Below are 26,425 nucleotides of genomic sequence, written 5' to 3'. Positions count from 1 at the left end.
GGGAATCGACCATCATCAACTATCCAGACGATGACTAACCTGGGGAAAACCTTCCCTTGGACGTGGACCCGTGCCGTGGGAGGGAGCGAGGACGACCGATTCAACCTACATTACCCTTGACATAAAAAACTACTATAAAAACTGAAGCTGGGCTGAAAGATGGCGCGCATTTTTCGACTTTGCTCGCCCGAGTGCAGTTTCTCGTGAGATAAAGAAAAAGCTGCCCAGATATCTGACTTTGTACTATTTCCTGAACTCTAGAAATTGAAGAAACTAAATATCGGAACTCTAATCAGTTGTTGAGTCTTTATTTGACCCTTTTCTTCTTCAGTACAAAAAAACGAACACGCATTGGAGTAAGTTTGGCTTTTAAAGGTTGATTTACTAACTACTTCTCATTTCCACGGAGACCCGACTCCAACAATGGATGCAGCATTCTTATGTCACGCGTTTCAGGGATATTACTATTATTATTAGTTGCCTTGCATCAGTCTCTAAAAGGCTTTGAATATGGGCTTTATCTTGCGCCATTTGCGTGTGAATTAAATATTTTGCCAGCAATTATTCATTGTTCATCACATTTTTACATTCACAGTCCACAGAAAGAAAATAAAAAATATTGTTGTCCCATTTCAAACTGTTTTGTAGCTGGATTCTTGAAGATAGACAGTCCCAGAGGTCATCCCAGAATGTCTTTGTGTCGATGCAGTAGTAGAACAGATGTTCTGTAGTTTCCTTTCACATAAAGTACAAGTCTTTTGTGCAATATTAAATCTTTTTCTTAGCAGTTCGCTTGATGGATACATTTTATTTAAAATTTTAAAGTGTATTTCTTTTGTTTTAGGACTAACGGGGAGTTCCAGATATTCACTTCGGTTTCAGGGAATCTTTGGATGATTAGGCTTTTATTTGGTTTCACAGGAAATAAGTGATTGTTTGGGTATTTTCTGAGGGTTTTGTTTGGTATGTTCTTTTAGTTTTCCTGAAAAAAAATTGCAATATTAAATAGTCAGGAGCTGGCCAAGCTACGAGATCCATGTTCCCTTTTCTTTATCGCTTGAGGAATCGCTTTCAAAATCTTTTTAAATTCTGTTCTTTTACAATTGATATTGTGAAAAAGTGAGACAGTTTCCCTGATCATCCAATAGATGGCGGAATGACCACATGCCTTTATCCAACCGGTAAATTAGATTTCTATTGCGAATAATATATGACTTCCCCTTTAACAGCAAGCTAGGATTGCTCAAGGGATGGTGTGAATGTAATTCTTTTTGCAGACTATTTATTCTATAGGATTTTGAGGCCAATATGATAAATTCTTCACTTGTGAATTTGAGGGAAAAAGTCATCCCATCAGACTCAACAGAGACTTCACAGGGTCAAGAGAGAATACAATCTGGAGCCGCGCTCTTATTCAAGCATTTATGGACAAAAGCACAATGCTTTCAAAGGTAGAAATGAAGTTTGCAAATGAAATGGCAAACTGGTGACCAATTGGATGAAGAGGTCTTGCTGGACATATTCTTAAGAATGGGCTCACACACATTACCTGAAAAAGAAGGCTCGCAAGGCCATTCTTCAGGAGGCCAAGTATGTAATAGATTGCTTCGGGACACACATGGTACATGTCAAAATGCTGTTGCCTAATAAGGAAAGTGTCATTGCTATGTACAAATCAAAACAGGCATCGGGATGGAAGGTCTAACAGCTGTTTGTGCCCTTTCAGGTTGCTCTTACTCAGATGGAACAGGCTACACTCACTTACCTACAGCAATAAGCGAGAAAGGCTAACCAAGCCAAGGCAGCGAGATTACGACGTTTCTTTACAGGATCTTCAGTTATAGCTGTTGATAAAAATATTGTCATTTAATAGGCAAACAGATTTTAACTTTTTCTTTTTTTTTTTTGCACTTTTTCCGAAATGGATCTTTTTCATATTTCTTTTAACTTTAGACACTAATTTTTCAATTCCTTGCCATTCAGTGCAGTTTTTGAAAGACACAGTTTACTCTCTATGTTTCATTTTAAAGTAAAATAAGTGTCATTGGTCGGCCTTGCTCGGATTGTATTGAAATGTACGAGGAATCAAGAGAAGCGACAATCTAGCAATCTATTTTATTTGCAAAAACAGTTACTCTTGGCCGTAACCACATTGAGACAACCAACACAACGCTGACAAGCGCCAGTTTAGAAAACAGTCTCACCTCCCAATCTCCTATCCTCCCGCCTTCCGCCATACACCCCCCTGTTGCCTTCAGAGCCACCCCAGAGAACAGGAAACCACAGAACCTGTGAACTATTTTACAAAGTCGCTACACTATGTTGCGCTTTTTGCATATTGCACATGCACTGATTCTGTTTTTAAAACTACAAATGCCATTTGTATTCTGATCACTGGTAAATAAATTAACATTTTTCAACAAATATTACATGTTTTCCAGCATTTATTGTGAGCTTTTTCAAAGACAACACACACAATATAGTAAATGATTTAGTAAGAATTGGTTTCAAATCCAAGGCCAGGGGGCCAAATCTGGCCTGCACCATCATTTTATGAGGCGTTGACTTGACATGCGTCTTTCAAATTATCTTAATTTTTTTTAAACGACATAAGTTAAGATCATTTGTTGCCAACCCCTCCTTTGAAATTATTTAAAAATAGTTGTGCAAACTATTCACTGACTTGTGATTTTAAAACCAGTTATCCATCAATTTGTTGTGTATAAGTGTTACTAAAAGTCAATCATGAATTTATTTGGGTTCATAGTGCTAACGGACCTCCGAGGGATGATGTGGCTCGTGACAAAAATGAGTTTGACGCCTCTGGTTTACAGTAATGCTTTAAGCTTCTCTCTCAGTCATATACAGGTCCAGGGCTTTATACATGTCGGATAGTATCAACAAGTTGAACTCTGTCATCAGGATGTTGCACAGTTTGTAGACGTCTGTATCACAAGGTATTGACTGGCGAAATGTACATCTTGTTCTTCACCTGTGCGCAATTGCAGGTTGTCATTATCAACTGGAGAAAGGTAGTCTCACATTACATAGAGTTCAGTTAAAAAGCAGCCAAAATCAGCGACCAAGCGGTGGTGTGACCAAGGTAGTATGTATTGTACGCTATGTTAATATATTAAATGATAATTTGTAATAGGGTTTACCAATTTGACCATTAATCCTGTTGTCAGTAGGCGGCACCAGTGCTCTTACTTATGTGCCTATATGTTTTGTTGCTTGTGTACAGACACTGTATTCGCGACCAAAAAATTGTAATTGTAAATTAAAATATCGGTGTTTATTTTTGCCAGGTGCTTTGATGAGGCGTGTTGCATTATATCATTGCAGATCTGGTAATAATAATAATAATAGCTAAGATTGGTAAAGCAATGTTGACAAAGAGTAATATGTATATGGAAAAAAAAATAGCTGATTTGTATGCATCAGCTGTTTCTCTTGTGTCCATTTACTCAACTGTATTTAAAACCATGAAGCAAAACTGCACAAGGTTTTTGTCCAAAAAAACACCATTATCTCGGAGAACACAAGAGTGATATGCCAAATAAAATTAGGTCCTCAGGAAAAGTAGTTTCTCCGAAGTCTCCTCGCTTGCCGATGGGATACGCCACTGGGATCCAACTCCCTTAGTAACATGCATCTTTGTTACTGTCTTGTAGACCATTCTCTCTGCACTCGGCGTACATCCACATTAATCCATGAATCTCTCCAGAACCTTGAAGTTGATTACTTATGAATTCAACCAGTCGGAGAATTGCTTGCGTCTTGAGTGTCCTCTGTCTCGCAGAATTCTCTTAAGTTGTCTTTCGCTAATAATCACTCCATCCAGATTGGCTAGCACTGCTGTTAAGTTTCACCTACTGAGGGAAATATATTTTTTTAATGTTTGGTATTTTTCTCCATACAGGTTGACCCGATTTACCTCATATTTTTTCGAATGAGATTTTAGGCCTTCATCAAATTGCAACACAAAATTTCTGAAATTTTATGCAAAGCTGTGATAAAATCCACGGTTATGTGGCATTGTAGGATTATAGCTTAATGCCAAGTCGCAGCAGAAGAATAATTCTGATATGTAGACAACTTCTCTCTTTAGCTAACTGGCGTAGTTTATTTCAGCAACTGCTCTTCACAAGAGCCAAAAGCAGAGAGAGTGAAATAAGGCGTGAACACCTGCCTAACATCGCATGCTAACATCATCTGTTAGCGTCAGCACCCCTTGTGGCAAATAAGCACATTACAGTAACAAGCAATCATATAATAACACTCAACAAGCTGTTACCTTGCCAACTTTTATACTCCGTGTAAACGACACTCATTTTTCGAGGCCTAACATCGCAAAACTCATGAAACCTTGCACACTTATCTGCTCTGGCAAACTCATCATTTTCTTTGTTTACTGTGCAATCTTTAAAAGATGGCTTGCTAGGTTCCCCAAAAAATATTTAAAAAAGCAGCTCTGGTTGGAAGTTTCACTTCGATCAAGAAAAATTTTATAGTAAATGTGACAGGCCAAGACCTACAAAAAAGTCTCATGCAGCCATATAATAAAAACAAAAGGTCCCGGCCATTTTGCATTTACCGCACAATTCTGTATCACCTTGACTACCAAAGCGTCTATAACTTGACCCACATGAACATATCTTGCAAAAACATTTGGTGAGAGTCAACGCCTGAAGACACCTCCAAATGTTTTTCTTTAACTGTACTGGTAGTGACACCAACTGACTAAAGCAAAATTTAAAAAAAAAATTTCTGCCAGCCGTTAGCCAGTTATACTTCATATTTGGTTGGTGTTTTGCCTTGTATGCTGCTGCAACACGAAGCTTGTGCATTTTAGCAAAAAGAATGCTGCCCTGGCAGCATTCTTTTCGCCAATAAAACGCTACATTTGAGGGCATAAATTCGTACCAAAACTCATGAAACAGCAGCATCGATATTTCATTAGGTTATTGTGTGATTTAAAGAAATAATGTGTCAATAATGCCCCTATAAATTTTTAACAAAACGTTCCAGGTTGTACGTGTCAAGAAGGTCTAGCAAAAGTTTGAGGCACATGTAACAACCCATGTTCTGGTCTCAAAAGGAAGTAGGCCATTTTTAATTTCCTTTAAAAATTTTGACCTTTCATTGAAGTTATATTTTGTCAAAATTGGTTTTGATCGTATGAACAAAAATTCTAACTCCAACGGGCCACTATCCCACCGTGCCAGTACCTCAATTTTGTCAAAAAAGCAGCAAGTACACAGAAAACAGCAAAGACCCCAAAACAGAACCCTTTGGAACACCGAGCGACAAAGGGGCTCAGAGCAACCTATTCAATCAAACACAAAAGATCCTGCCAGCCAAATAGGATCTAAACCACCCTAGAGAACAACAACTAATGCACACCTGATGCTGTAAACAAGCCAGAAGAATACTGTGGTCCACCGTGTCAAAAGCTGCAGTTCAATCTAACAAGACAAGACACACATACATACGACAATCGAGAGTCGTTTGCCAGGAGGATATCATTAAAAACTCGTAGCAGGGATGACACAATTTATTGAAACCTGACTGGAGAACCTCCATGACATTGTGTTCATCCAAGAAAGATCTGCATGTGCACCGCATTTTCCAGAATTTTAGAAGTAAAAGGCAGTCTGGAAATAGGTCTAAAATTAAAAAATCTTGATCAAGGCCAGGTTTCATGTTTAAAATGTTGGGGGACCACACCACAAGACAGACTGCTGTTGATCACGGCCAAAACCAATTCGCAAATACTTGGGAGAACCTTCTTAAAGAACTAAGGAAGGATGGCGTCATACAGAGAACCGGATGGCTTAATATGGCGAACCACATCCTCCAAAATGTCAAGGAGACCTCCTCAAATGAGTTCAACACACAAGGAACATGGGCAGAGGGGTCAAATGGAGTGTTCGAAACAAGAGCTCTAGCTGTAGCAAGCTTGCCCATTAAAAAAAAAAATCGCACATTTCAGGGGACGAGCTTGTGCAAATCGGCTGTTGAGGTTTATGGGCAGAATCGATTGTTTTAAATAGAGTACACGGATTATGACGATTTTCCTAAATAAGACTGACCTAGTATTCCCTTTTGGACTCTTTCACTTTGCTTTGGCAGCAGTGCAAGCAGTCTTTTAGGATGATACTAGACCTGCAGCCTGTCTTTTTTCCACCTGCGTTCAGCTTAGCAACATTCTTGTTTCTCTCAACGTCATTAAACCATGGCTCCTGTCTTACTTTTCGCCACATAATTTTTAATGGAACCAAGATCTGAGTGCCTCTGTGTTTGATGAGGGAACACAAAGCTGATCAAAGGCTTCAGAGAACCGACTAGCAGTGAGGGGGGCTGGACATTTTAATATCTCAAGGGCCACTTTCATTTTTCTTATTTTTTTTACCTGATAGTAGGACAAGAATCCAGCTTTTTGGTGAAAGGACCAGTTGAACTAGAACAATGTAATAATAATAATAATAATAATAATAATGTCAGAAAGAAAGTAACATTATGACTTTATCAGGGGTGTTAGACTTAAAAGGGTAGTAGTATTACAAATTCTATGAGAACTGTGTTAAATTTGGTAAAAACACCATAATTGATAACTACATACGTTGTGATCTGAGCAATCTCATAACCTGCTTCGACCATTTCCTTTGATGCAGATACTGCAGTCAACGTGTGTTGGGATTTGCCAGTGGTCTTTGCTTCAGCTGCATAGGCTTCAACAAGTTCCTTTTAATGCATACATTTCATATCATAAACATTTAGCCGCCCCCCAAAAAATTACATTGCTGAGTAAGGTCGTCTGGGGGACTTCCACGAGATCCGGGGCAGGTCTCATCATTCCTTTAGCTCAAATAGCGAGCCTTGCGTACACCTCCCAATGAACATCAGGAACGTTGGGTACTACGGTACTTGAACTTGATGTTTGCCAGTGCTACTGCCAGTTGTGGTGGTGGACGGCTCCTCCGACTCGCGGGTCATTGTCCAGTACCGGGGAAACGCATGCCTCCGCACATCAATGGCAGGCAAACTGTTGTAATTGGCCCATCTCTGCAAAATACCATGAAGTATTTCTTGTTATTGCGACAACTACAAAACCTTTTTGCATCACAAAATGCCACACAATATTTACACAAAGTCACTCACATAATGTTATCACTTACAGGATTAATGATTTATTTATTCTCCAATCTGTTATCATCGGTGGGGCGACATTCATTAATACATGGGACTCTTAACACCTTTTTATGCCACTACGCAACAAGAGAATTGATAAGGGGCAACAATGGCTCATTCTGTATGGACTTGACTTTGAACTGAGCGGTTAAACATTTTGAATCCCTCTTTATACAGAATGAAAGGTGAAATTGAATCAAGTAGTTGTAGAAACACTGTGGTGTGATTCACAAGCTTCAACGTGAATACCCTTGTGGTGGGCGGTCAAAGCCTTCTCTGCTGGCCTAACATAATCAATAATTTATGATCATATTTATTTGCATGGCCTTTCAAAAGAATCAGAATGCCCTTTATTGTCATTGTACTCAGTGTATAACCAGATTGGCGTCCAGTGCAAATAAATAAATAGAAAAATAAATAAATAAAAAACAAAACTAAAAGAGTGTTGAAAAGTGCACTTACAAGTTGGAGTGGCCAATAGTAGTAACATGCATATGAATTTTGGTGGCGATTGGTCGTTGTTTTGGACATTTAGCGATGATAAAGTTTTGTTATATTTTCATAGACAGAAGGCAGGCAGCTATGGCTTTTCACTCCCAGTAACTCCGATAGCTTGTCAAGGCAGAGTTAGCTTCCAATGGCAACGTTAGCAGAACAAGTTTATGAAATTAGATTTACGTCACAATTACTAAAGCGTAATGTCAACTACCGCATATAAAAATTAGTTTGGCATGTACTTAGTGTCAAATACCACATACAAAAACATGTTTCGCGCATACAAAAATTTGTTTCGTGTGTAGATTAGCCGCCAAGCTTACGCACAAAGATAGGTTTTACGCTTACGGCTTCTCTCTCCTCGACGCATACAAAACGCTGATTCACGCTTGCCATGCAGGCATGTGAAGAATATTATAGGAACAATTATGTTAACAAATGTAATATCACACTACACAACTTTAACAATATGTTGTAGGATCTGTTGCTAATCTTGGTTCACACATTAACTAACAATTCTGAAAACAGAACACAGCCACCTGCACCTAGGTTAGGACAACCACCCAGGTCAGGGCAACCGAACCAACTCCACTCTAAATAAACATGAAAGGGGGGCGGACGTGGACAGGATAAACACCAGCTGTGACCAGAATACACATACCCTTGAGAATAAATGTACCTTTGATACTGTTGTTTAAACCTGTATTGAATTCTGTATTGATTGTAATGTGTTGATGTAACCTGTGATTCTCAATAAAAGGCCCGGGGAGTATAGAAGTTTCAGAGATCCGACCCGATCACTGGGGTATCATCTCTCCTGGCCGCCAGACTCTTGCCACTTGGTGTCCGTGTCTATTGTCTCTGAGTTTCCTACTTGTCGGGGCGAGGGTCACTTCACCTTACTTGGTGTGATTCTCCCTTGACAAGGCGCGATAACAGTGCCACAATTCTTAACCAATCAGGAGTTGGACACTAGGTCTAATTCTGATATTGTGTGAACTGTCAACAAAAGCACAAGCAGGCAGCGTGGAGCCCCAACTAATCGCAGGTGCTTGATCTGAAAGCACCACTCAAGATCTGTTTATATCGGATTTTCTCTCTCTTGTTCAGCCATAAAAATCTGTTAGGCATCTAGAAAGATCTGCTATATGAACACAGAGTTTTGGAGTCTGACAGGAGTTGATTTTACCCTTGAGGGTACCCAGTGACCCTAAAAAGGTACAGATTTAACCCCTTTTCATCTGAGCGTGTACAAGTGTGGACTGAATGGGTGGCAACAATGGGGAAATGCCCGTATTTTGAGTGTGATGGCTCAGAGTAAGGGATTGTAAACAAAACTTTGAACTAGTTCATTTTTGGAATGATTAACTTACAGTAGTGAAAAAGCCCCCCAATTTTTAAATGAGTACAGGAGTCAGCAGACGCTGATTGATTGGTAGCAGCATGTACCACTGCACTCATTTTTCTATTAGTGGTACAAGATATAATAAACTTAAAAATACATTTCTCTTGGAGTATTCATCTCTGCATGGCATCAACTTGGATGAGAAGTGAATGCATACATATTGAAATGTTTACCATTCCATTTTGGAGGAATCAAAATGTGAACTTCAGTAATATAAAATATCTCATTATATAAAATGTTGTTTTATGAGTCAATGACGGATTTAACTACTGTTCTTTTATTCAAGATGTTTACTTAACATGGCAAACAATCTCCCAAATATTTTAATTCAGAGACACTGCATCAAGGCCAGTTGCAGCACTTGCAGGAGTCCCAGTAAATGAGACCAGGCTGGCAGTGGTGCAGGTAGGTCGTTCCTAAGTAGCATTGGAAGTAGGTGGTGCTGTCTGCTGGGTTCTCGTACAGGCCATCAGGGCGGCCATGACAGAAATGGACGATGGGGTCCTTTGTGGTGGTCGGACCTGGGGTGGTGGTAGGTTTCGGGGCGAAGCCTGCATTGTCAAACATGTAAATTGCTTTTGTAAATAACTCAATTTCGCCAACACAGTCTCTGCGAGTTGAAAACTTGATTGCTGTCACATTTCTTGGAACAGAAAACTGATATGGAAATATTATAGTCAGTACCGTATTTTCCGGACTACAAGTTGCTCCAGAGTATAAATTGAACCAGCCCAAAAATATGTCATGAAGTAGAAAAAAACATATAAGTCATAATATAGTATAAGATGCATTTTTTGCGGGTGATTTACTTAAAACAATACTAGCTAAAAAACAGACATTTCATCTTGGAAGGCAACTAATAACATTAATAAAAGAATAAAGAACATACTGAATATGTGTAAGATGAATATGATAATATGTAAGGTATGCTAACACAATGAAGGTTATTTAACCACATGGAAAATAAACCAGAACAGAATAAGTGTCCTATTTCAATGTTAATAGTTTTGGGACACTGCTGTCCATGCTCTGATAGAGAGGCAGTTGCCTGGCATGAAGCGGAAGCATCAAGAAGGGCTTGCCGCAAAATACTTCATAATCATCGCCCTGGCAACAAATTGAGTGTGGAGATGTACCATAACTGCAGTGGTAACGAGCCTTTCCTGCAACATTTTTTGTTTTGTTTTCTTAATCGCAGTAAGAGTAGCCTGCACTATTCGTGAGTCCCTAACAATTTTCTAATTCACTCAAAACTTTTTCTCTGCTCAATTACGGTTTTCAGCTGCAAATTTCACTTCTTTGCAGCTTTGTAGTCTGCAGAATATGAGTCTCTTGAGCAGAATTTATGTTCAGTCATTCTCAGATGCCTTTGTACGGCGTAGGATATATCGGTGCATAAGACTATACTGCCCTCCCGTGGCTGTCTGTGAAAGTCTATATTTATTTCATGTTTCATTGCTTCAAAGTATAAGTCGCAGGACCAGCCAACCCATGAAAGAAGTGCGACTTATAGTATGGAAAATCTGGTAAGCAAAACAAGTTACAATATTCACCCATTGAAATCCTGAGGTGGTTGATGAGTGGATATGAGCCAGCTGAACAGAAGGTTCCAACAAAGTCATCCATGTCAAGAGTCCACACATGAGCACCTCCCAGGTTCATGCCCGTCATCCACTCAACCTAAAATAGGATTCATGTCAAAAGGACTGAAAAAGCAATGTCTCCATAAAAAAATGTAAACAAATGGACACCACTCTGGCCAATGGATTGACAGGAATATTCAAACAAAGACCGTGTAATAAAAACAGATATGATTGAAACAAAAATGGCTCGTGTTTTCACACAAAACAAGAGGTTTGCGCAATTCTAATAACTATAGCTCCTCTCATTGTGTACTAAAATGAATACAGTGAAGTAGGACTGGATGATTTAAATCATGATTTCAAATCGAAGAAAAACGATGAATGTGCAGAATGGCGTAGTGTGTTTACCCTGAATGCATAAGCCTATGATGTTTGCCCTGAATGCATAAGCCTATGATGTTTGCATAACAAACGGATAGCATCTGTCATCCCTGAGTGTGCTTTAAGCTGTTCAATGAAGTTTGGAGTTTACTGTAAAACTAAACACACAACAAAATGAATTACACACATTCAAAATTTAAATACAAAACATGCTTCATTTTAAAAACATCGCTAGTGGTCATGCTAAAGTCAATGAAGGATAACGTGAAATTCAGGAGTGATATTTCCTCAAATAACAAATGTTTATTGTGGAAACACAATCACGCAGGTTATGCAACCCTACTCAAAAGCAGACATTTTTCCCAATCTGTGAAAAACTACTTATATTAATAGAGTTTGATTGCAACTTCTTCTGTTCTCATTCTATGTGTACGCCATTCATCCACAACACCACACTGCTGTAGAGAGGCCAGAACACACAGGAACATCCGATATTTGTTGTTGTAGTATACCTTTGTTTACCTTCCTACTAATTTATTTTTGTGTTGTCCTTTCAAGTTAGATTTCAATTTGTGTTTTCAAGGATTCAAAGACTTTTCCTTTCCTCAAAATTTAAGGATACAAAGCCAGGGACTTTTTTTTGCCGTATTAAGACAATTTGTTTTAACGATAATCGTCCAGCCCTACAAAATGTATCCTACGTCTTCTGTGATGTCTCTTTACCCCATTACCAATTGCCCTGCTATTAATCTATTTGCCCAAAAGGCATTGTATGGGTTCCAGCTTCCTCATGATTCTCATCATGAAAGGCTGTACAGAAAACAGGTGTCTGCAGATTATGGCGCTTTTTTTTTACCTTGGATGAAAAGCTGCGTTGGTCATCATAGCCAACCCAAGAACTGCCCAAGGTGGCATATGGAACACTCTGTTGCTCAATCCATTTAACAGTAGCACTGGAGATAAAGTCACAGATCTGAGACAAAAGATAAGTGAAGATCAAGATCATCTCCTTGGACTTTAAATTGTCCTCCATCATTACCTTCACTTATCTCATTTTTTAGTTCAGTTGAAAGGTTATTATTAAACAGCACCAACTGACAGACTATCAAACCAAGATTGTGTTTAAAAAAAAAAAGAGGATCATATTTTGAAGTCTGAATTATCTGACCTCATAGAAAGCCCAGAAACCAGCAGTGCGAGTGTATGGTCCTGCATCAGCTGGTCCGTTTGTTGGGGCTCCCAGGCCAGTCGCACCAGTTTGAAGGCGGTAGGTTCTTCCATATGAAGGGAAACCCAGAAGCAGCTTCTCAGCTGGTGCTCCCATTTTCAGCCAATAGGAGACAGAGGAGTTCTGGAATTTTTGAATGAACATGCATTTTGAGTGAGGTCAACATTTTCAGAAAATTTAATCAATCGCCAACAAAGGAGAATTTTTCTTGAAATTATGAGAACAATATTGGTAGAATGAAGTACAATAGTGCAAGCAAACGTCATGATTTTCTAATTTAATTTAAAGTGTAAAGTCTTATTCTTCATTTTCATGAAAAAAAACATTTGGATTACATCTTAATTCTCGTAATGCTCTTAGGTTTGTTTCTTGTCAAAATTAGATTTTTTCTTTAATTGTGACTTTATTTGCTCAAAACTTTGAGAAGGTTCTCGTAATTGTAGTTTTTTTTTTAAATATACACCCTCATTGTTCTTCTAAGCCACCTATAATAATTTACAACATATTGTTGATAGCGATATGGCTACAAAGTATATTGCGATAGAAGTATTCATATTGGTCGATATCAATATATATTGAATTTCTTTCTTTTTATTTCTGTACTGTTGAACCCATGGAAAAAAGATTGGAATTTATGTGATTTTAATTCCTAATTTTTCCACTGTCCCGTGAAAAAAACACATGTACATTCTTTTGTTTTACGTTAATGGAATTTCCCATTACAGATATCACATTAACGTGAAAATTAAATAAAATACAAGGCAAAACTGGACATGCATGCTTCTCACAGAACAGCAACGATATAAAACTTAAGACTTAAACAAGTCAACGGAACTATGAAAACGTCAAATAAACTGGTGAAAAGAAATATTAAATAAACTCCTTTTTTGTATTTCTTATCAGTCAATGTTGATAATTATGATTTATAAGTTATAATTATTTATTTATTTTTTTACCTTACATTATAATATAGTGTAATTATGCTTTTTCACCTCCACCGGTGCATTAATGGTTATTTGCATTAGATGCTACCCCAAAACAATATTGATAGATGAGCCTTCATTTAATGCTCATACAATGTGTAGTGAACTAATACTCTCTTGCGGTGCATGCATTTGCGTAGGTCAACCACATTTGGACTACTTTATCATTTTAGCGGACTCATTATTGCCAACAGTCCATTCATATTTTCCTGCCTTGTTTTGACTTTTGACTGGGATGGCAAGCGTCGGACGCGGCTTACACTGGCGCTCGCACATCGCGATAGGGAACTCCTTTAACTTGTTCACCACGTCTCTATTCTGAGGTGTTTAATTGATCACGTTAATGGGCATAATATTGTACTATACGAGTTGACTGGTCATTTATTTGAACGAAGTTACGCCGATCTCTCGTTCTGTGCATGACGCACGTACAACTTGTTTGTTTAGCTGAGTACGCTTCATTGGTTTAAATAGTTCGTTTGTTTAGTGGTTTCTTCTTCGTTGGTTTAAATGACTCTTCTTCATGTTTGGAGGCCGCTGCAATTGCTACAACACACACAATGCCGCGGTCGTGGCATGCGTTCTTATTTTTTTTCCCTCGAACATTGTATCGAAGGCATTTTCTATTGATATCGTTCACGCGACTATCGCGATACATATTGATCTTGAATTATCATCCTAGCCCTAATTTCTATACCACTCTAGTGAAAAGAATTAAAAGCTAGAGGATATAAGAGATATACATCGCCACCATTATCATACTAACCATTTTAAATTATAGAACTATAATTGTTTTATTATTATAATTCACTTTAGTATGTATTCACTATATTCATAATAGTCCCTCAAGGGGGAATTCAACTCACATTCCCAAGTACAGTTTACGTTGCATGCCTCACACAGAACCAGATCACACACATGCAGGCATGCAAAGAGAGGTTCAGAGAGAAAGAGGCACGGAAGAGTGCTGAACTATTGGGGATGCTTGCAGCGTGTTTCTTACAATATTATGATGGACATGTGATCCAGAGTCCCCAGCACTTGCATACAAAGGGCTGTTGTGTCCGGTTGCTGCCTCCCAGTGTCCATGGAAGTCATAGGTCATGAGGTTGATGAAGTCCAAATGTCTGTGGGTTTGAAAATGTTTTTTCTTTCAATACACACCAGAATTTTTTCCCTTCATATTAAAACACACGTCTCAGTTTTTGTACTTTTCCTTAGTTTTTTTTTTTTATGCCTGTTAGTTAGCAGCGTTAAACAGTAAAGTGAGATGAGTGTGTTCCAACTTACGGTGCAATCAGGTTGACCTCGTAAGCTCTGTCGATAGAGGCACGGGTTGATGCAACATTGGCTGACAGCAATAGTTGAGTCTTTTTGGAGTCTTTGGCGTCTTTCTCAAAAGCTGCAGCCAATTCCTAAAGATGGAACAAACAATCGTTATTTGTGGGTCACTATTTCTTTCTTTTGTACAAGCACTCCTACTACAGGCCTACCAAACATTGAAGTATGGACTGTTTCATTATTTTGTAAAAATATGCGCTATACTGGAATCCCTCAATTTATGAACAAGCTCCGTTTCTACGCTGGCGATGTAAACTGAATTTCTGTGTAAATCAAAATTGAACCTTTAATACTCCCTAAATCTCTAAATAAATATCCAAATACACATTTTATACTAAATATGGTTAAAATAAATTTGATTAAAATAAAAAAAGAAGATATTGCTGAGAAGTGGGGCCAACATGTGAAAAAGGTTTTTGTTTAAGTGTTCACAACCTTGCATTATGCGTCCCCAGTGAAAGTGCAGAAGAGACTACATCAGAAGTAAGTGTGATCCAGCGTGTCGGGGCATTTCTCGAGGAGTGATTAGATTGCAGGTAGAAATACAGTATTTGGCGATAATGATGAGGCAAGACTTTTTGATCTCATTTCATGTAGATTACACATCATTGCCGTGCATTAAAGTTAAATATAAAGTCAATACTGTTACTCAAAACAACTGTGCAGATTAGATCTCCAGCTGCCAGCACTCTACCTCCATCTACGCAGAGCGCATTTTGGGCAAAACAAATCGATCTGAGTCGCATTTTTTCCTGCTGTGTGAATATAAAATGTCGGACAGGGCACGGCTGTCGTAAAGTAGAGACGTCGCAGGTCGAGTATCTTGTAACTCGAGGACTTCCTGTATTATCATATCATGCACATAATTATTTAAAATGAATAGGATTCCTTCATTCAAGTGGAAAATAACAGTATAAATTAGCTACAAACACAAGTGCATGTTTAATATTGATTGCACCATAACATGACAGTTTTGGTGCAGATGTACTATTCTAGAGTTTTTTAGCCTTTAGAAATGTACTTTGTTTCAGCTCCAGCTGTTGTGAAATGCGCTATATAAATAAAGTTGTGTGTAGTGTGTTATTGTTGAAAGTAAACAGCTACTGCACATATGCTAACCTTGACCAGCAAAGTGAACCTCTGCCTGTCCTGCAGTGGGCTCCCGTTGTGTGCCGGATATTCCCAAGCCAAATTCAGCCCATCAAAGTTATGAGTTCGCAAGAAGCTGATGGCCGACTTTATGAAGACAGCTCGACTCTCTGGCCTGGCAACCATGGCAATGAACCTGGTGACACAAGAGGAAACTGTCATTGAAGAAGAGGAACACTTTGTTGTATTTCAAAATGAATCATGTACTTTGGGAATGGTACTTACGGGCTCATTCCATTGACGTTGCCTCCAACCGACAGCAGGGTCTTGAGTGTCGGATTACTAAAAGATGATAATCAACAATTTTAACTATGAATTTTCAGGTATGAAAATGAGTGGCCTACTTCGGGTTTAAAGCAAATAATACAAATGTGAAAATAAACTTGTATTGATAATAATATAAATAATAACTATAATTTATCTTCCTATTGTTATCATTACAACTATTTGTATACTTCTCAAGTATTTATACCATTCTGTGCACATCAGCCCAAACCCAACTTGATGATTTCGGATGACACAAACCCTATTGAGATTTAGCTGAAAGCCACAAGAAGACCACAATACTGTAGCTCACATGTTTTTGAGGTTGTTGAGAAACTTGTACTGCTGCACATCATTCCACTCAATGATGTTCATCTGGTTGAAGCTGTTGATGGTGGCAAGCGCATAGATAACATGGGTGCACAGAAAAGGGTCAATGTTGTCTGGGGTGAACTTGGCTTGGCCAGGCCTATACTGGGCCCAGTTGGTCATGTGACACACCAACTTATTGGAAGAAGCTGAGGGAAAACAGAAGAGGGAATGTAAATGTTGTCTTTTCATTTGCTCCCGGAAACCGATTCCTTAAATTAGTCTCCTGAGGTTTTCCTCTTTCAAAAATAAAAACACTTTACAACATAAAATAAACAGTTCAAATGAAAATGTGTGGTTGGCTCTGTGATAAAGCTGCGCAGTGTCATCCATCATTCATTTAATTTATACTTAAGCAAAAATTATTTCATTGTAGCATTACTGATCAAGGAACTTTCGGGCATACATGAATATGCTTACATTACAATTATTAGCCAGTCAGTCTTATTTGTATTTTTTCTAAACGTATTAACTTTCAAAAAGCAACGTTAAAAATACAGCTTTCATTTTTTTATTGGATTACATTCTGAAAATGGATGTAATTGTATAGTGAGTCATTATCAATTGACAAGGTCAAATATACAGACATGCAAATTGCTTACCCATGTGCAGAGCCAGGAGAACGCCCAGAGCTTCATAAACAAAAAAAAATTATGTTTGACTGATGGGAGCAAAGCACATTTTCATGGTATAGTACAGTGTTGCAAAAAAGATGCTCCCCAATACAATGGAGGAAAAAAAAGCACAATAGCAGTAATTATTCATTAAAACCAAAAAGTTTCATTTAGGAATTTGAAATTCACATTTTTATAGGTTATACGTAATAATAAATTATAGTCAGAATCATTTGTTTTATTTGCTATTTGAATCTGGAATTTTTCCAGATATATATTTACCTGTAAGGAGTTTCGCCATATTGTTGTTTGTTAAGACAATCTGGTAGACCTATGAAAATAATTGAGGGAAAGAATTGTAAATTGAAATGACACAAAATCAACAAAAATAGGACCTACCAAAAAAAAAATACCACTGCAAAATTGTGATCAATTTCCGGATTCAAATTTAAGATGAAGATCCAAAACATTACTTCTTATTGACAGATGTTTGATTGCGTCTTAATATTTACAGATTCAATTTGAGGTCTTTAAGACACGATTGCCTCCTTACCTTCCCGACAGGATCCAAAGAACCAGTGCTGCGTATGGCCAGTTGGGTCCAATTTATATTTTGCTCCTTAATGACTAATAGACAGTGACAAAGTGCAAATGATAAAGATAAGTGGGTGTCCTTTTGAATGAACATTATTGGCCCACAGTGAGTCAAGATCTGACAAAGCCATAATCAATCATCATAATTGTAACGAGGAAATGGGCAGAGCAGTGTCGTTTACGTCATTATCATGGTCGTTCATGCCTAATAACTGCAAACAGCTGACAATAGACTTTTTTTATCAAAATAGACATTTATACAATTATGATTATTGTATTTAATTGCCGCAATTGTCTGGCAACCCGTTCAGGGTGTACCCCACCTACTGCCAGAAGACAGCTGGGATCGGCCCCAGCACCCCGTGACCCTCGTGAGGAGAAGCGGCTCAGAAAATGGATGGATGGATGTATTTAACTACAAGGTGTAGATTTTGATTACTTCTACTTAATAGTTACAAAAAAGTGGCAAATAACCTTTCTGTATAGTGTGCTCTCACCACTTTGCACTTCACGTTTTGCAGCTGCAGTGCATTACAGGTTTTTCCAAAACATTCATAAAATAAAATAATAAAGCCTTATCGGCAACCATATTGCCTAGAGACACATTGTTTCAAAGAGATGAGTTGACTCGGAGGCGTTGTACGTATCCACCGGCACTTGTATAAGGCGCGTCATCAGTTCCCGTGGCTTGATCGACCAATAAGAGCACGAGTGGATTCATCCCGTGAGCAGATTGGCTGTGATGACCCAGCATCTTCTCTTCGGCCACGTCTTCAGTCTCGTCAACATTAATAATCAAACGACACTTTTAAACGTTCTGTTCGAAAACTCATAACATTATTCGTTCATTTCGTCAGTGTCGAGCCGGATAAGTGGAAAGTAAACAGTTGTGTTCAAAAGTTGTGCGCGGAGTGCGCTCAGCACGACAGGGAGGACGAAACTTCAGCAAATAAAATGTTAATGTTTTTTTTAAGTTTTGAAACAGCTTACCTGAACTAGCATCCCTTGTTGCGTTTTATCTAAAGGTCCTTGTTAATGTTATTCTGCAGCTGTACCCGCTGCTGCTTTGGCAGGTAATGCCCTCATTTACAAATGAAAGTTGGCTAATGGTAGCCAGCAGAGTTGTTCGATGAGAATTTAGGTGTCTTTTGACCGTGTTCAGGGCATTAAAGGGGTTGTAAAAAATCCTGGGCACTCTACTAGAGTCTAGTGTTAAACCACCCGGATTGCATTTTTGGCTAAAATACACCACGGGATTCTAGTTCAGGTAGGCTAATTTTGTGATAAAAATAAAACTAACATAGTTATAGGCCAATGTTCTGTTGTAATCACATTATTAAAGTTAAATTTGTTATGTAACAACAATTTAGAAGAATGGGGACTATGTTGGGAATGTTTCAACTGCGTTATAGAGGTGTAAACCACCCAAATAATATAGTTTTAAAAAAGGCAACCTTTACTTTGTGGATTTTCACTTTTCGCGAAACGAGTGATTACCGTAATGTGAAGAAGCGCTACACCCCTTGAATGAAGATACTGCATAAATTGTTAAAACTAACATCGACAAAACGGTAAAACAAAACAACATTCAAAAATGGGAAATATTATCTCAGTATATGTTCTTAGTGACCAGACCTTATGATGCATTTTGAAGTCCCAATGATCATAATACTACTTTACTCAGGACTTGACTCAGGCCCAGATGAAGGAGATTGGCCGGAGTTCAAACCCAGGCCTTTCCATTTGGAACATTTAAATTTAACTGATGCGACATGACATAAGATTGAGAATTAGTTGATTGAGAGTTTGATATTACTTGTTGCTTTATTTATATGTGAGCAGTAAATGACAAGCATCCAGTACACTGAAAAGAAGCGGTACAAAATAAAAATGACTATGGCAGCTCCTGTTTTAAATTATATCATTTAATCAGTTGTTATCTGCGCCCTCTCAATTACTGCTCTGACAACAAAATGATAGCATGTGAAGTAATGGATGAACACTGAAATAAAATGCACACGACAATCACAAAACAATCATAGGGTGTTTATTTAAAACATATTCAACAATATGAACCCACCATGATTTATTTTTATTATTCAGGAGAAGCTGAAAGGCAACATGATAATTGCACATTACTAATTCCATGTTTTTTTGTGTTGGTTTTCAAACCAATCTAACAGTACACCTCACTACTACAATACTAAAGGCATTGTGAAATTATGTATTAAAACACCCACACGCATACACAATTCCAACATTAATTTTTGACAGTCAGAGATTCTTGGTCTGAGTGATGACTTTGATCTTTCTGTGTTGAATTTGCACATTCTTTCAATGTTTGTTCATGTTGGGATAAGGGAAGACTCTAAATTGCCTAAGGTGAATGAGAGTCTGAATAGTTATCTGCGCTGTCTAGACTAAGAGAATAAAGAAGGCGCCCAAAGTCAGCCCAGACTGACTACAGCTCACCTGTGACCCTCAACAGAAAAAACACACACACACACACACACAAAAAAAAAAAATTGGCTGAACGGATGACAGATCTATTCCAATGACAATAACCATGTTTTGAAACTACAAGTTGGTCAACTGTATCAACAGGTTTGGGTTCAACCCATTACAGTGTTTTTGTAATTTCTTCCCCTTTTGTCATGCTTCATCCTGACCACAACCTTATGAGAATGAGAGAGCAAGGGCTAAATAAATAATTAAATGAAAAACAAAATAAATAAAATTTCTTAGATTTTAAAATGCCCAATGATAACGTATTTTAGGACAAACCTCACTTTTTTTTCTGCACAATAAATAATAAAATAAAACCAATGGGAAATGGCTTAGAGTAAATTTGGGGCTTTATTTTGGTAATTTTTTTGTGGTTGCTCTGGGGCGATTCTAAACTTATTAAAATTAGTGACAATCAATAAAATTAAGGCAACGCCTTTAAAAACAATAAGAAGCGTGGACCACCACTATACTCAGTGGGTAGGGAACTGCTGCGTCCGTGGATACAGAAAATGTGGATGAAAGAAATCTGATTTGTAATAATCAGAGAAAAGTTTCAAATAATCATTACACTTGAGGTTTAATCTCTTCCTGTATAGTGGAATAAATGTGACAAAGTTTTACATAAGCACTGATAAAAAATGACAGGATTACAATGAGGGGGATATATGACATTGTTAACTCTGGTGTTTTGGTGGCCAACCCTTTCATCGCTGTCAGGAACTTAATATCAACCTATCAACATTTAAAAGCAGCTGCAATAAAATAAAATACGTTACACTAGCTTTTTTCCAATTGATCATAATTATTGTCAAACAACAGGGACAATTAAAGGAAACACAATGTATTCTTTTGTACAACTCCCCTGAAAATACATAAAAATACAGTAAATAAATAACAGAAAGGATTTCAACCGACTCGTGACAAAATTACATCTCCAAAAGTGTGAATAATTTCAAGTCACGCATGGTGTATTGGTACAGTCGCCTGACTTTGGTGCAGGCAGCAACCGTTCAGTTTCCTTCAGTGACACAGAGAACGAGAGTGAAAATGGCTTTCTGTCTTATCTGTGACCTTTGACAGCCTGGCCACCAGTCAAGGGTGAGCTGGGATAGGCTCCAGATCCTTGCAGCCCTGAATAGGATATGTGGTAAAATGGAAATTAATGGTGTAGGATTACAACAAGTCAAAGACAAAGGCAAACATAACCCGTAGCTAGAATTTAACTATTATAATGGTTGTGTTTTACATTCATTTCCAAACAGCTCATTCAAGAAGAGCAACAATGAATACAGTATAGCCCCATATCATTGTGAAACAGCAGAGGACTACAGTTTGATCTGTCATTTGTCATTCTATGTGGTACAATTAAACAATCAAAAATGGCTATTTTTTTTAATTTAGGACTCTCGCTTGCATGATTCACAAAAACAAAATGACTCATTTAAAATGCTCCCTATTGCAGCCTCTGACAGAAAGAATTTCAGATCCTAATCCCCCAAAAGAAACCTAAAAAAAACAAACGATTGAACATGCAAAAGTCAAACAGTAAATATGTACAGTTATGAGTATTTCAGTCTTCAGTTTTTATGATGAGTATAAAGGGAAACCTTTATACACCATCAAAGTTGATTTGAAATAGCAAGATGTGATTGATCTTCACGAAATAATTTCACTTTGGGATTATCGTTCTTCTTTTCAGGGGCTCAAAAGTTATTGCCCAATTGGGTATTGGCAAGGTGAAGTCCATTCCTAAAAGTGTGGGCCTGTATTCATAAAGATTATGAACTAAAGAATAGCTAATTCTATGCAATTCTAAAAAGCCACATACATCCCCAGGGAGGAAACCCCTTGAATCAAAAATGTTCCATTTGAGCCAAAATTGTGTTAAATTTAATCAATGGCTGCAACTGATTCTCACAAAGTAAAATAATGTTTACACAACTACTGTACTTTTGAAACCCTGAAAACGCAGTTTACCACATTCAGCATAAAATAACTGTTGTCTTACTGTTGGTTTGATACGTCACAAGAGATTTTCCCCTTAAACTGTTGACCGATTCCAGTGTATAACTACACAATCATCCTTGCACCACTTGACAAAAACCTATTCCCACCCAAAAGATGCTTTCAATTGAAATTAGTAAATGAAAAAGCTGAGTGACATCACAGGCCTGAGACACTTGTGAGAAGAAACATGCCAAAGACCAGGTGGAGTGAATGACTGAAGACGGTTGCTTTGTTCTGCACCATCATTTCGGTTCCTGAAAAAGATGAGGACACACAACTATTTAGCACAATGTCATACGATGTAGTTACCTCACCCTTCATTCTGAAAAGACATCACTCGGGCAATGTTTTGCACCTACTGTACTTCAATTACGTAACAATTGCAGTCCTTAAAATACCATATCGCCGAGGCAAAATCACTCCCTCTCTCTTTGTTTGCCCACAAAATGGAGACCAGGATGCAGTAGTTGCCTCACCTTTTGAGCAATGGATGACTGCAGAAATATATTAATGGACTATACATTGTTTAGCCGATCCAGAAGTAAATACGCAAACGTTTTCAGTCAAAAGCAACATTGTAAAGTATAGTACTTATTAAATAACACTTTTTTTTTTACTTTAATGAGAAAGCTGTTACATTATAGTTATTCACCTGAGTCCCGTGAGACAATAATCTCGTGCGCAGGTCCGTCCCCGCCTTCACCCCAGGATCGCACTTCCAATACAACATATCCATTGTCTGTGGGCAGGGACAATTTCACCGATGTCTTCGACATGTCCAGGACCTTCAAGACGGTTTGACCCTCATGCTTGTACAGAACCTGTCATCATGGAAGTAACAGTTTTGGTTACCATAAAGCCACACTTGTTGGTGGCTGTGATCTATGAGGACTGGGGTGCCATTTGCGACAAGCACAAAATAAAGTTAAAAGTCAAGGAATTGGAAATGGTAGTTGAAGACGCAAACTAATCTTGAATATTTTGCAAAACATACACACTCACACGCACAAACGCATACTCTCCTCTAAATGGCTCCGTTCAGAATTAACCCATCGCATTCAAACTCAAACCGAAATAAAATTTTGATCTGCGAGTAGGCTTCTCCTGACTAGTGTCCAGTAGCTCATTTCATGTTGCTCACGAGCTTTCTTCACTTGATTATGACTCTCTTCAGTATATTCCATGGTATGTTTAATGCCTAGGAAATTCCTTTGTACCCTTCTCTTGACTGACATATTTGACAATGAGTTGTGGAAGCTCTCTGCAGATCACGTCTTGTGCTGGGGGATGTGACAACAAATATGTTAGGAAAAGAATACCTGAATAACAGCTGAACTTTATTTACGGCAAATCAAAGGCCCTTAGGCGTGCACACTTTCGCAAAAGTCCCCTCTCTTACTAATACATTTAGTAAAATGTTATAACAAAATAAAAGAAATGAAAACATTAAACAATTTTAATATTAACAACAATAGAACAAATATATAGAACAATATAAAATAACATAGGAAACAAGTTTAGAGCGGTTTAACAGGTATGCAAGTTCCCAAAAACCAAATTGCTTCTTGGGAATACTGATGAGACCTTAAATTGTCACCATGATGATTTTGAAGTTATGATGCTACATATTGCGTTAACATCGCTGCTTCTTGCAAATGACCATGTTCAAAAGATGACATGATTGATTGTCGCTTTGGTTTGCGAGAAGAGCCGGATGAGGTGGCATCTGGTTAAGATGTCTCCTTGATTCCTCCCTGCAGAGGTGTTTTGGCACAACTTGTCTTGGTGCAAGTTAAAGCTTCTCCAACTATCTTAGGTTAGCATAGTTTATTAATTGCGACTCGTATCAATTCATCTTTAAACAGCGAGTGTGACAATGGCGCATGAATCAGCCATGAATTGCTTTGAGAGGCTCTTGAGCAGGCTGTTGTATATCTTAAACTTTGGCAAACTTAGTTATTCAATTCATCTCTGAACAGCGAGTGTGACAATGGCACACAAATCAGCCATGAATGGCTTTGAGAGGCTCTTGAGCAGGCTGTTGTATACCTTAAACTTTGGCGAACTTAGTTATTTGTGGAGGTGTGCTTATTCCTCAAAGACATTTTCCCTGAGTAATTGATGGACGAATTGGAGTTATTTGTAGAGGCGTGCTTATCACTGAAAGAAATTTTCCTTGTGTAATTGATGGTGCCAGATCTGGCCCGTAAACTCATTTTATGTGGCCCGGGAAGGGCAAATCATGTGCGTCAACTTTGCATTTCTAGCAAATTCTCCTCACTTTTAACAACAGTGCATTATGAGATATTGACATTTATTTGTTACCTATCATCCCCCTTTAAAATAAATTGAAGAATTGTTGGAGAAACAATTACTTGCTGGCTTCTGATTTCAAAATTGGCTTTCCATCAATTTGTTGTGTGTATGCGATAACATAAGGTGATCAATCATACATTTATATGGGTTCACAGTGATAACGGCGCTCTCTGGGAAACCATAACTACGATGTGGCCAGTCCACAAAAATGAGTTTGACACCCCTGCTGTACTGGGTCGTGGAGGGGTGCTGGAACCTATCTCAGCTGACTTAGAGCAGGAGGGGGGCTATACAATATATTATATATTTGTCGTTAACTTCATCACAAAAAAACCTTTAAATCACTACAGTCTTTGGGTGGAGGCATGTTAGTACTGATGTAATTTTCACAAACCTATTATATAAGTGCCTATGTAAACTTCAATCAAGCGTCCTTTTAAAAGGGCATTGTGCAGATAAATTGGTGTCAAAACTCCCTCGCTTGTTTGACACACACAGTCCCACACTTTGAATTATTGTATTCCTTTTGAATCATTTTGAAAATGTACGCTGGACTGCAAATGGCCTGCAGGCCGGACTGAAAACACTTTATTCTCATAAAATTTATGAATTTGGATTGATTGATATCCGATATTAAGAAACATTATGAGTGATTTTAGTCACGTAAACTGTAATAAAACACCAAAAGAAATCTGCCTTGAAATTAGTATCGCTACTGACATCATACAGTCTTAGAAACTTTAGGTGTTATTTCCATGCAAGATGTCCCTATAACACATAAAATAAACAAACACTTTAAGTCCAATTTTGGCTTAGATGAACAAAGTAATACTGATTCTGTTAATATGAACTTTGATTTAGTTTTACATGCTTTTTATTACTCACTTAAACAAATCATCAATCTGAATGCCTGTTCGTAGAACATTTCTAATTAATAATTAGCTACTTTTTTTTTTTTTATGATCCAACAAGAGTGTAATAGGGTTCTTGCATCAAGTACATACTGTATGCGCTGCAAAGCTCAAAGGTTCAAGAGAAATTTCTGGTGTCATGTTCCATGTGATATTTTGGAATTTGAGTAAGATTAAAGCTTTGAAGTTTCAGCAGTTTTTTTCCTATTAAAGGGAAACTTGGATGACACTTAACATTGGCGCTTATATAATAGGTTTGCATGTAAGAATGACATCAGTCCTAAAATGCTCCCCCCTAAAAGAATGTGTGATTTAGGGTTGATTTTCCTGAAGAGATTTACGACAAATTGTCATGCCCCCTTTCTTTCCGGTCTCAGCTGTCTACGTCACAGCAGCGAGCGCTTTGTCAGTTCTGTTGTCTAAAACGGCGACCGATCACCACCGAAATTCAAATTCAAACTACTCTTGTCCACTTCAACCTGTGAAAGTATAAAAGCGTTCTGAACAATAGTTTGGATTTATTGACATCAAACGTGATCTAAAATGATCACCTCCATAAAATCGTGCTGAGCGGTTCTCCACTTACACAGGCAGACGCAGACAAAAGCATGGCTGCGCACGTGAACCCCGACTGGTTATATTTCTACAAATAGCTACACAAAAGTCGTGTCAATGTTTTCTTTTTGTCAAACATGACAATGACGGAAATATTTCGTTAATGCCCCTTTTTTTCATGACGATAACGAGACTATGACGAACTAAACGTGGCTCTTTGATGACAAAAACATGACGTGACGTACATGAAGTTTCGGTGACAAGACGAGACAGGACGAAATTGTTAGCGTGTGGCCCGTCAGACGTTAAAATTTTATGACATCCCTTACTATTGTACATGAAATCTGTCTTTCAAAAAATTGCAATGCTGGTGCAACCTATCCTTGTTTGGGCACGCCCACCAATCCCTAGTAGGCGATGAGAAAGTGTTTGCTATTGTGTGGAAACGTTGTATGCCTTGAACTAAACTAAACTAAAACCTTTTGGAGTTTTCGTCGACTAAATTTACAAAAACTAGACTAAAACTTT

General features: G+C 38.0%; 2 protein-coding genes across 2 annotated transcripts in view; both read right to left on the bottom strand.

Annotated features, from left to right (window-relative positions):
• Window positions 1-9,436: 9,436 nt before the first annotated feature.
• Window positions 9,437-17,307, bottom strand: chia.1 (chitinase, acidic.1). Its single transcript, XM_088308668.1, has 11 exons — window positions 17,289-17,307; window positions 16,995-17,024; window positions 16,337-16,541; window positions 15,985-16,041; window positions 15,730-15,895; window positions 14,560-14,684; window positions 14,273-14,396; window positions 12,227-12,409; window positions 11,915-12,031; window positions 10,648-10,774; window positions 9,437-9,645 (listed from the first exon to the last, which is right to left on the bottom strand). Exons 1-11 carry the CDS (start codon window positions 17,305-17,307, stop codon window positions 9,437-9,439), a joined length of 1,362 nt encoding a protein of 453 aa, XP_088164794.1.
• Window positions 17,308-19,625: 2,318 nt separating this feature from the next.
• cntn2 (contactin 2) overlaps window positions 19,626-26,425 on the bottom strand; it is a 36,022-nt gene continuing 29,222 nt past the window's right edge. Inside the window, exons 22-23 of the mRNA XM_088308628.1 lie at window positions 22,768-22,936; window positions 19,626-22,369 (exon numbers count right to left, since the gene is read on the bottom strand). Of these exons, the coding sequence (XP_088164754.1) occupies window positions 22,272-22,369; window positions 22,768-22,936 (267 nt within the window). The 3' untranslated portion in view covers window positions 19,626-22,271. The remainder of the gene's footprint in view (window positions 22,370-22,767; window positions 22,937-26,425) is intronic.

Source organism: Idiotropiscis lumnitzeri, chromosome 11, assembly GCF_059441095.1.
Source record: "Idiotropiscis lumnitzeri isolate Australia: NSW breed Sydney's pygmy pipehorse chromosome 11, RoL_Ilum_1.0, whole genome shotgun sequence".
Lineage (NCBI taxonomy): Eukaryota > Metazoa > Chordata > Actinopteri > Syngnathiformes > Syngnathidae > Idiotropiscis > Idiotropiscis lumnitzeri.
Note: the sequence above shows the minus strand (reverse complement) of the source record. Positions and strands in the feature narration are given on the sequence as shown.